At 39.5% G+C, this 11,555-nt stretch overlaps 1 protein-coding gene across 1 annotated transcript; it reads left to right on the top strand.

Annotated features, from left to right (window-relative positions):
- Nucleotides 1-2,654: 2,654 nt before the first annotated feature.
- LOC308388033 (calpain-2 catalytic subunit-like) lies at nucleotides 2,655-10,609 on the top strand. Its single transcript, XM_080868481.1, has 21 exons — nucleotides 2,655-3,020; nucleotides 3,153-3,222; nucleotides 3,398-3,516; nucleotides 4,753-4,886; nucleotides 4,985-5,153; nucleotides 5,256-5,339; nucleotides 5,447-5,532; nucleotides 5,857-5,931; nucleotides 6,368-6,528; nucleotides 6,623-6,792; nucleotides 6,887-6,898; nucleotides 7,037-7,248; nucleotides 7,397-7,433; nucleotides 7,618-7,683; nucleotides 7,759-7,816; nucleotides 7,903-7,967; nucleotides 8,085-8,153; nucleotides 8,246-8,324; nucleotides 9,934-10,050; nucleotides 10,135-10,193; nucleotides 10,279-10,609. Exons 1-21 carry the CDS (start codon nucleotides 2,784-2,786, stop codon nucleotides 10,300-10,302), a joined length of 2,103 nt encoding a protein of 700 aa, XP_080724607.1. The 5' UTR covers nucleotides 2,655-2,783; the 3' UTR covers nucleotides 10,303-10,609.
- The last annotated feature ends 946 nt before the right edge of the window (nucleotides 10,610-11,555 follow it).

Raw genomic sequence — 11,555 nt, 5'->3', positions numbered from 1 at the left:
AGGGGCCACCGCTCACACCCACCACACACTGCCGCTGGAGGCGCTAAAGATGGCAGTTAACCATGAACAAAACACTTACATTGGTCAATATCACGCTATGAAAATATGAAAGGCTGAAATTACAACTGACTGCAACATTATTCTGTAATACTGTATAACACCGTCAAATTTAGGCCTAAATAGAAATCTTCTTGATTATTGTACCTGACTATTTTGAGCTATTAGCCTAAAACCTGGTATATTGGCACAGTGTGAGGTGGGTCCTGACAACCTGAGGGCAAAAGTAGAAGTGGCAGGCCTAAAAACTATCCTTGGGAGAAGAACAGTATCTGAAAGTCATCTCTTTAAGAAATAGGAAAAGGTTAATCAAAGACCTGAGGCAGGATTCATCTGGCCCTTCAGTTAAACCATCTGTTTTCTGAAGTTTTATCAGAAAATTAAGTTTTTCCTGTCAAGAAAAAAGAAAGGAAACGGAGACAGAGGCTGAGATATGACAAATTACACAAGAACTGGACTAAAAACCATTAAGAATGGAGTGATGAATCCAAAATTTGGAGTTTCTGGTTCAACTTTTGATTGACATGTACAGACAAGGTTCAGGAGAGGTTGCAACAGAGAGCCTCTGCAGCCATCTGCGGCTCTGTCATTGTTTTCGGATATTTTTCTGCCAGTAATGTTGGAGATTATGAACACAAAAAGTGCCATCAGATTTTGATCCACCATGGAATACCATCTGGAAAGCATCTGATTAACAGTGACTTCGTATGGCAATTATCCTAAACGCAGTGCCAGCGCAGGAGAAGCATGATAAATGAACTGCAGTCAAGTCAGAGCTCTCAAGTCTCTTTAGTCAGTTTCTGTAGTTGTCATTTTTTAGGGCACATTGTCTCATATGCTTACAGTACATAACCCTCTGCCCTGCACTGACTTCAGGTTGTCTTTCTAACAATGAAGAGTTTATTTTGATCATTACATCAGTGCTTATCTTGGGTTAAGAGTAGATGAATAAAACACTAACAATCATGCTTTTCTGAAAAAGGTAACCAAATATTAACCAAATAGTATCCAAATATTAAATACCCAATAATAGCTGAACCGCACTCTTTAAGTGCGAGCTAAAGAAACACCGAAATACAAACAATGTGTAAATGCAATCATAAATGATTCTGTCTTCAGTTCTCGTGTTTATATTCAAAAGGTGTTTATAGGACCGAAAGCAAAACTACATTTGTGAGAGTTTAATATCATCGCTATAAAGGTTAATCATAAGCTTGATAACACCAAATAATTATTACCAGGGAGATAAAGTGTTATAAATGACTACAAAGATTAAGGTACAAATATAGCTGGTGTAAATATGATCTCATCCTTTGTTCAGGTTCAGGTATTTGAACTGGCCTGTTTTTAACGGAAGTTAAAAATACGCGACTATCACAGTGCCTCCAAGTGGCCAAAAAAGCTAATATTGCAGTTCAAGTCTGTGAATCGGCCGAGGCCTTTGCAGAGAACTAAAACAACATGTCATAAACACACAAGAACTGTTGTACTTATAGATGGATTCGATTTATTTAGCTGTAAGAGTGTTGGTTTGTTGTGTTCTGGTAAAGCAATGTTGCAGTAAGATCAACATTACATTTTGCTGACACAAAGACAGCAGGTGAAGTCTGTTTGTCAAAGGTAACAGACATCATGTGATTAATGTCCTGTTTTTGAGTCCGCCCCTGGAAATCTGTATTGTGCCTTCTTCCTGTTTTTGTCTCTCATGCAAAACTTTTGGTTCAAAGTAGCTGCAACAGGGAGCTCAGTGCAGTCCCACCCTGTGGTAAATAATAATGAATTATTATGTCTGAAGGCTATGCTTGTTTTTGACGCTCATTTTCCATGTTATGTTTATAAACAAGACAGTGTAAACACAGCGGTTAGGGGTTTATGATGCAACGTTCATGAGCTGCTTTTGCTCCAGTGTTGGATAAGATTTAAGATGGAAATCGTCTCTTAAAAGAAGTCGTATGTATTCAGGTGTCTGTTTTCCTGCCTTTCGCACATGAATCGTGTTCTGTTAAAAGAGAAAAAAACAACAACAACAACTCGTGCCAACAGCTTGCAGTCAGTGTAACTCCTGATCAAACTGACTTCAGGAAGTGTTTGACTAAAGCTTAACTTTGCTGTGCTCTGCATGGAGGATGTGATGAATAAGAGTATATGTTTACACGCAATTGGATCTGTGCATCAACCAGGCTTAGTGTTGCAGTGTCATTTAGATCCCAGTTGTTTTCAAGCTCAGTTTGATGGTTGCTTCATTCTATATGTTTTTAAGAGTCCCTTTCACAACTCTTAACTATAGTTACCACATGTAATCACGCTTGGAGAGAAAACATCTCTATTTTTTGGGTTATGGTACTTCTATAGATTATTACAGAATGTGTAAAAGTCCAAATTTAAAGTGGGAGGCATACCTATCTCCACCATACATACAGATGAGATTAAAATGTAGGATAAGAATGTCTCTTGGGTGTAGTCCGTATTTGTCTTTCAGTTGTGGTCACTGCCATATTAGTGCAGATTTGCTTAGAGCTGCTGTTGGCTGCTGTTTGCCTCACCTGTCCTAGCAGCCCCACCCTATTTGTCACCTGACCCCGTGTTCCAAGAACCTGAGAGAGCTATAAAGAAGGCTGACACAAAGGTACTTCGGATTGTGTTCACCTGGCGAAAGATTTGTTCATCAGTGAAGCCTGAAAGAAAGGACAAAGAAGGACATTTACTGCGGCCGGATTCTTGTGACGATGACATCTACAGCAAGTCGACTGGCCCGTCAGCAAGACAGGGAATTGGGCATTGGCACCAACGCACAGGCAGTGAAATTCTACAAGCAAGATTATGAGGCTCTGCGGCAGCAGTGTCTGGAGACCGGCCACCTGTTTCAGGACGATCGCTTTCCTCCTGAGCCTAAATCACTGGGCTACAACCAGCTGGGACCATACTCATCAAAGACTAAGGGCATCGTTTGGAAGAGGCCAACGGTAAGAGGCCAACAAAGCAAACAATCATTTTTAACACAAACATATCATATTTACAAGATTTTCATTATTTTATTCATTAATCTAATTATACTGTACTTCCCATTACTGAAGGATGTTTTGCTTTCATTGCAGGAGCTTTGTTCCAACCCTCAGTTCATTGATGACGGCGCTACAAGGACGGACATTCGGCAGGGAACTCTGGGTAAGTGATGACAGCTCAATAATGAGGTGAGCTGTGTTTTTTAGACATTTGTGAGTAGCACCCACATATTCTGCAATGGTTGTTTGTTGGTTGCAAACCTGCTACGCTGTTGAGACCAGCACATGCTGCCCATGACCTCAGGGCATGTAGTCATATATCTGTCCTTACCGTGCAGGTGACTGCTGGCTCTTAGCTGCCATAGCTTCTCTGACTTTGAACCAGGACATTCTGGCTCGTGTGGTGCCTCCTGACCAAAGCTTTACTGAAGGTTATGCTGGGATATTTCACTTTCAGGTCAGGAAACTTTTGCTCCACTTGCTAATTTTCTTATCTGGTTTTGTTAATAAATTCTAAATACAATTACACTTTTGGTAAGAAGTGACATACATATAATACTAATTAGATTACACTCTGCGGTACCTTGTGGCAGTTCAAACAGATTTGTACTGTCATTCAAAGCACTTCAGTTAACTTTTTTGACCAAAGTGCTTATTCTCACCTCTGCCAACTACTGAAGGGAAGATCAGTCCAGATGTGACTGCATCGATACAAATGCTGGTATTGGTATCAGATTGATACTAGGATCAATACTGTTTATATCCTCTTAGTTCAGTTTATAGCCAACTGTATGGTGTCAAATAAATTATGATTTACTTTTGGCTATGAAAAAAATATACCTTAGACATACACTATTAAACATGTCTGAACCTTTTTGTGCTGACTGTATATGTTATTTATAGCCTATTTAAACAACAGAGGTTGAGCCAAAGACCTTGTGAAACAAGCACATTTACATTCAGTGTCTAAAAAAATTGTTTGTGTTTTGTGGATTACTATTTGTAAAATTAACTAGTATAAATCACAAAGATTTAGTGGTCCTTAAAATGTCTTCAGAATTTGAAAACTAATGATGATTCATCTCATAACTCTCAGCACGCAGATCACCACTACAGTTCCCTTTTTAATTTGAAAGTATCAAAAATACTGGCTCCGTATTTACTTGCTATCAGATCGGCACCAAATTTTGCAATATCACACAGCACTAGTGTTTGGATAAGTTTTAACAGGCCCCAGCGCTTACTACGTGTCACAATGTTGACAGTGTTGACAACCTGAGGGCATGTCCAGGTGATGCGCTTGCTAACACCCCCCCCCCCCCCCCCACACACACACACACACACACATACACACATATACAGTAAAAATGTATGAGAAAGCATTTAGAGAAGTTACTTATTATCTGCCTAGTTAGATGATAGAATAATCACCCCCGAGGAAAAAAGTCTCCTTGCACTTTTACAAGACAAGTGTGTATTTAATGTTTTCAGAGGTTTAGGGTGCTTTGGGTGTGCAAACAGACTAGGAAAGTGTTTTAAGAACCTGTCCGTTCACCAGATCATGTATAACCTGTCACTAAGAACCGACCAGAAGCTAGGGGTAACAGTGCTAAGTTAACAGTTCAACAAACTTGATCTCAAAATCTTGTTCATTAATAAAAAAGCACTCACACTTATCAATGTTTTCTATCAGTTCTGGCAGTTTGGTGAGTGGGTGGATGTGGTGGTTGATGATCGTTTGCCCACCAAAGATGGAAAGCTGCTGTTTGTTCACTCAGCGGAGGGCTCAGAGTTTTGGAGCGCACTGCTGGAGAAGGCCTACGCTAAGTATGGATAGCTCTTCATATATTTTTTTGCTTCATCATAATGGCGTGTATGTGTACACATATACATTTACACTACCCATGTTCCTTTGTGCCTGACAGGGTGTATGGCAGCTACGAGGCTTTGACAGGAGGAAACACTATTGAGGGTTTTGAGGATTTCACCGGAGGAATTGCAGAAACATACAACCTAAAAGAGGCTCCAGCAAATCTCTTTCACATTATTCAGAGGGCCCTGAGCCTGGGTTCACTGATGGGTTGCTCTATTGATGTAAGTCTTATTTGCATCATGATTTGCATTACAGTTTGCACATAAGCATGACATCAGTCTGATAGACATTATCACACTGGATTTAAATTTCGCTGTTTTCAGATCACCAGTGCCTATGAGTCAGAGGCAGTTACATCTCTAAAGCTTGTAAAAGGACATGCATACTCTCTCACCGGTGCAGAGGAGGTACGCGGATTATATAGACTGTGAACTGGTATTCAAATTAAAAAAGAAAACAAAAAAAAAAGCGTGCACTACATTGGATTCCTATTAAATGTGCTTTATTCTTCAAGGCTAATTTTAAAGGGCAACAAGTGCAGTTGGTTCGCATCAGGAACCCGTGGGGTGAGGTGGAATGGACAGGCCCTTGGAGTGATGGGTGAATATTTATATTTTGTACATATAAAGGTTGTGTGAGGAGCTCAGAATATAGCCACTGGTTCTCTACATTGATGGAAGTCAGTGGCGGTGGTTCGGGACATGTGATTTGGATCCCACCTAGATGCTTCTTAGGTGAGATGTTTCTGGCAGACACAAGGCAACCTTGAGATATTATATCTCTCAGTTGGCCTGGGAACACCTCTGTGCACCAGGAATAAGTTAGAGCTGGATAAGTGGCATGGATGGATGCTTGGTTGGATGGATGGATGGATCATTAGCTACTATTTATTAATACTAGGATTCTTCCTAATATCAAAATTAGATCCAGTGAATGGAGCCATGTCACTGAAGATGAGAAGTTGAAGTTAAACAATGTGGCTGAAGATGGAGAGTTCTGGTAATTCTACATGCTTCTACATTATACTGACTGAAAATTACAATTTTATGATAATAGAATAATATCAAAAAGCTCTTTATGATCAAAACTGCTTTAAAAAAGCCTTCATTGAAGAATCGTGTAAAAGTTTCTAAAACAAGCCAAAACGATCAAAAGAATGACAAACCATCCAGGTATTATGTTGCAAAAGACATCATCTCAAGTTGAGTTAAAGCTGGACTGTATGTAATACCACTTTGAACAACAACATAGAAAGAAAAATATTTTAAAACTGTAATCCTGTTCAAGCTGGTCAACTACTTTCCGATAAAATGCTGCCACCTTGTGGTTTCCTTAAATCGTGCAGAGGTTTTGGACAAAAAGTACCTTTAACATTAAGACACATGCTTTAAAAAATGATCCGAATATTATCTTAAGGAGAAATTGTTCTTCTCAGGATGTCCTACTCAGACTTCATCAGGAATTTCTCCAAGCTGGAGATCTGTAATTTGACCCCAGATACACTCACTAGTGATGATGTGGGTCACTGGAACTACTGCCAGTTTGAAGGGATGTGGAGGGTCGGCTCCACTGCTGGCGGCTGCCGGAATCACACAGGTTAGAATGAAATCAAAAACCTTGTATGTCTGAATAAGAACTCCTTTCATGGTCCAGATTATAAAAATTATTATTATTTTGACTTGCTGTCCAGCCACATTCCCATCCAATCCTCAGTTCCTGTTGCGTCTAGAGGATGTGGATGATAATCCTTTGGATGGGAAGCACGGATGCACCTTTCTGGTGGGGTTGATGCAAAAGGATGGACGACGGCTGATGAAGGTTGACCCCAACCTCGAGACAATCGGTTTTGCCATTTATAAGGTACCTTAGCTTCATTTCATATTGCTCATAAAATCACATACTTTTTTTGACAGCTGACAAATTTTCTAAGATATATTTGTTTCCTTTCTTGCAGGTTCCAGATGAGGTTTGTATGTCTACTTTCCTTTAACTCTTTCCTTCTCTTTTAAGCTGAAATTTGAAAAAGAAAGTGGAAATCACAAGAATCACAAACATAGCTCGACTGATTGCATTGAGAGGAGCCTGACTTTCTGTATCTGTTCAGTACAAAGGTTGCAAAAATGTCCGCCTTGGGCCTGACGTCCTGCTGCGTCAGAAACATGTAGCCATGAGCCCCAATTTCATCAACACACGGGAAGTGTGTGGCCGATTCAATCTCCCACCGGGAGAATATGCCATAATTCCCTCAACCTTCCATCCCCACAAGAACGGCAGCTTCATTCTCAGGGTGTTCACAGAAAAAGAGGCTGCAACCAGGTATCTGTAATGTGACAAGCAGAATAATTCCTCAGATTTCAGCACTTTACTTTCTACTGCCACTGAAGTTGAAAAGCAAAGCTAAAGCTAAAAAAGTAAGCTTTTTAATCAGAAAGACTGTGCTAAAGGTGTGTTTCTCTTTCCTCAGACGACTGGAGCAGAAAATTGATGCTAAGATAAAGGAGGTAATAATGTGACACCTGACAGCTGTTCGTGCATAAAATAAAACTGCTTTTTTGAGACTTACTTTTCTTTCTTCGTTACATCTGAAACTGAAGCATATATGCCATCCTGAAACTTAAATGCTTAACATTCATGGTCCAAATTGATCAGTTCGTTGTTTTTATCTTCTCTGTTTTTCTCTCACAGGACAAGGTATCTGAAAAGGATGTAGATCCTCAATTGAAGCAACTCTTCAAGCAGCTGGCTGGAAATGTATGTTGAGGGACATAAGAACCTTTTATTACTGTTATTTGGCTCTGAAGTTAATGACTGCCACTTTTCAAACAGAACACGGAGGTGTCCGCCTTTGAACTGATCAAAATTTTAAACAATGCAGTTTCTCAGCGTGAGTACAACAAAAGTTTAAAGCACTCTTTTTTTTTTTTATGAATTAATAGTTGGAGTGAGAAATATGTTGTCATTTTCCTGCAGGGTCTGACATTAAAACTGATGGATTCAGCCTTGAGACAGGTCGCCTTATGGTCAGTCTGCTGGATGTATCCTATTAAGGAGTCGACTGCAATTTTTTTTAGGTTTAAGTAATCGTATAATCTGGAAGTTGAAGTACATAAATAACTGATGGTGAGCTTCATAGTAACCTTGACATTGTCCAGAAAGATGAAAGTGGGAAGTTGGGACTGATGGAATTCCAGTTGATTTGGAAGAAAATCCAAAAATACTTGGTGAGATTTAAATAGTTTCAAATCCATGCTGCTTATCCTTGAACACATCTGTGTATATGTTAACGCAAGGCATGGCTTCTTGGCTCATACAGGAGATCTTCAAGAGTCATGACACAGACAAATCTGGTACCATGAGCTCCCATGAGATGAGAGATGCTGCCAGTAAAGCAGGTAACTTTAACCATCCAAAAAGTCCCGCTTTTGTCCCGTCAGTCCACAGAATGTTTTCCTAAAGTCTCGGGGATCATCAAGATGTTTTTGGCAAAAGTGAAACGAGCCTTTGTGCTCTTTTTGGTCGGCAGTGGTTTTCTCCTTGGTACTCTCTCATCGATGCTATTTTTGCACAGTCTCTTTCTTATTGTTGGATCATGAAGGCTGACCTTAACTGAGACAAGTCACACCTGTAGTTTTGTTGTTCTGGGTGCTTTTGTGACCTCCTGGATGAGTCCGTGGTCACTCCTGGGAAATGTCACCGCTGTTCCAAGTCTTCTTCATTTGTGAATAATGGCTCTCACTGTGGTTCACTGGAGTCCCAAAGCCTTAGCAGTGGCTTTGACACCCTTTCCAGACTGATAGATGTCAATTACTTTGTTTCTCATCTGTTCTTGGGTTTCTTTTGACAATGGCATGATGTTTAATAATTAATAATTAACACTTATGAACATAGATTCATTTTAGTGGCCAACAGGTGCATCACCTTTTGACTGCATTAAGTCTGACCTTACAGAAGTTTGTGGATTCAAGTCTTATTTAATGGTCCCAACAGTCAAAAAGAGCATAAAGAGAATGCTTTAGGGTGTGACTACACTGTCACTCCTTGTGGCATTGTGGCTATAGGATGATATACATATTAGAAACTGCCAGGTCTGATACGCTTGTGAAAAACCAAGAAATTCACATTTCAAAAGTTGATTTTTCTGGGATTATATTGTATTTGACTACTGAGACTTACACAAACAGACAAAAGCATGTGTGTGCATATTAATGTTTATCTGTGTTTTAATTTGTGTGACATGGAAAAGAAGTGATAGAACTATATTAGCCAGTTAGGGGACTGCCGCCTTGTATGTACTATTCAGTTGTACTGTTCCACAGGAACTAAACATGCATGGGTGAGGCTGTGTAACACGACTCCTAAGCTATTGTAGAGTTTACGTATATATGAAATCTTTTCAACACTGTACTTCCCCAGCATCAGATCTTCCTCAAATATATGGAGATAAGATTACGGTTCCCTGGATATGTCCACTTTTAAAGTTCTGTCCGGGGCATCCGGGTGGATTTTTGAGATTAATGAAAATGTCCCGGTTTTTCTATGGGCCTACAGAGGACCCATATGTGTGACGTCATCGACGAGCTGCTGCTTTGTGAGTGGTTGTTCTGCCTCACAGACGGGACAGAGTGCGCCTCTTTAAAAGTTTAAAAGATGCCAAAGCGCAAGTGCAGCTTTTCAGACGAACTGCAAAAGAAATTTCCCTTGTCCCGACCCAATACTGGTAATTTTTCTTATACAGATAAGGCCTTATTTCTGTACCATTATTTAATTCCAGAGGTTTTTAAGTTATTTTTTTGCACTTGTTGACTTGTAAATGCCTACATGACATTTTTTATTTCACCATTCATTAACAGCACACAGAAGGCATCGTTTAAATATGTTTTTAAAATTTTTCTTTAAGCAAACAGTATCATTAAAGTTCTTCATGACTGGGCCAAGTGTCCTCTTTTTTGGAAATCAAAATATGGTCACCGTAGATAAGATGGAAATGTTTTTGTTTCCCAGGGTTCCAGATCAACAGTGCTATGCTGAGAGCTGTTGTGAATCGTTACGCTGATGCTCAGTATGCCATACACTTTGACAGCTTTGTAGGCTGTCTCTTTAAACTGGAAATGCTCTTTAGTAAGTGTCACTAAACACAGCAACATCACTTCTACATGTTTTATCGCTGTCTGAAATTTATTTTTGTCTTTGCTGCTTTACCAGAAGTGTTTAAGACCCTGGAAAGGGATGACTCGGGCAAGATTGAGCTGAACATGCAGCAGGTGTGTAGGAATATAACAAAGGCTGCTGGTTTTTCAGCACTTCTCATTCGGGCCGCTAGCTGCATAATGTTGTTTTTTATTGCAGTGGCTGTGCCTGGCAATCTACTAGCCCTGACAGCGACACAACAAGGACCCCTTTCAGATGTGAGCACAGAGAAAGATCAGCTGATCAACAGAGAGTTCCTTTATTTCTGATTTACTTTTCACACAGTATATTCCAAATGCTAAAGTCCCTTTGGGCTATACTATGACTGACATGTATAACATGCCATGTTAGTTGGTTTTTCTGCAAATATTTCTGTTCAGTAGGGAAAAACTTGGTAGTCTTGGTGGGTATTTTGCTTTTCATTTCTTACAACTTCTGTCAAGCTATAAAAACATGTTAAAAATAAAAAATAAAACAAACTAAGAAACTATGGCATCTGCACTCTTTTTTGTTACAAGTCAAATGTTTAAATTACTCAGCAAAATTCAGAAGGTGGTCTGTGACTGAAACTGCTGAGCTGGAACAAGTTTTCTGGCATGCAAAATAAAGGGTGTGGTGACAGGTGAACTGCACATATGACACTCTCTCACAACAAGAGAGATGCAGAACAAAGTGGCTGCACGAGCTCCTCTGAGATGCGAAATGCTGTCGAGAAGTGCAAGATTTCACCCTTTTTGTTTCTCTACCGTTGCCCTAACATTTAAGAGGCTTTCAGAGATTGGAAAGGTCTGAAAGAGTAAAGACTGAAGCAGTCAGGTATGTTTTGCCTTTGTTTTTTTCCTCAGGTTTCACAATCAAAAAACCTCTGAATTATATAATTGTGGCCACTACACTGAAGCAAATCCCACCATTGACTTTGACAACTTCCTGTGCTGCCTGGTTCGCTTGGAGTCTCTCTTCAGGGAGTTTCTGTCCTCATGATCATATTTTTGTCTCACTGACATGAGACAAAATATTTCAATGTTCACTTAACTTCAACAGACTCCTTTAAAACTTTGGACAAGGATGGGACAGGTCAAATAGAGGTGAATTTTTCAGAAGTAAGAACTCATCTGCTACAGATTTAATCATGAGTCTCTACACTGCAAAATAAAATACCAACCATCGTTGTAATTTGATGCCATATAAATAAAACTGAATTAAACTCAACTGAACTGAAGTGAATGGATGGATAGATAGTAACTTGTGCCTGTTTTTGTTTTTTAATCCACAGTGCATAAATGTTGTAGAGGACCTCAGCTGAAGAATTCAAGCTTGTGCTAAAAAGTCATATATATATATCTACACATTTGTTTGTTTGTGTTTCATGCAACTCAATTAGTTGATGGAAACTTTGTGTGAGAATCTGAAGATTTTAAATCTGCAAACATAGCACA

The sequence above is a fragment of the Rhamphochromis sp. 'chilingali' genome, assembly GCF_963969265.1.
Source record: "Rhamphochromis sp. 'chilingali' genome assembly, chromosome: 20".
In the NCBI taxonomy this organism is placed as follows: domain Eukaryota; kingdom Metazoa; phylum Chordata; class Actinopteri; order Cichliformes; family Cichlidae; genus Rhamphochromis; species Rhamphochromis sp. 'chilingali'.
Note: the sequence above shows the minus strand (reverse complement) of the source record. Positions and strands in the feature narration are given on the sequence as shown.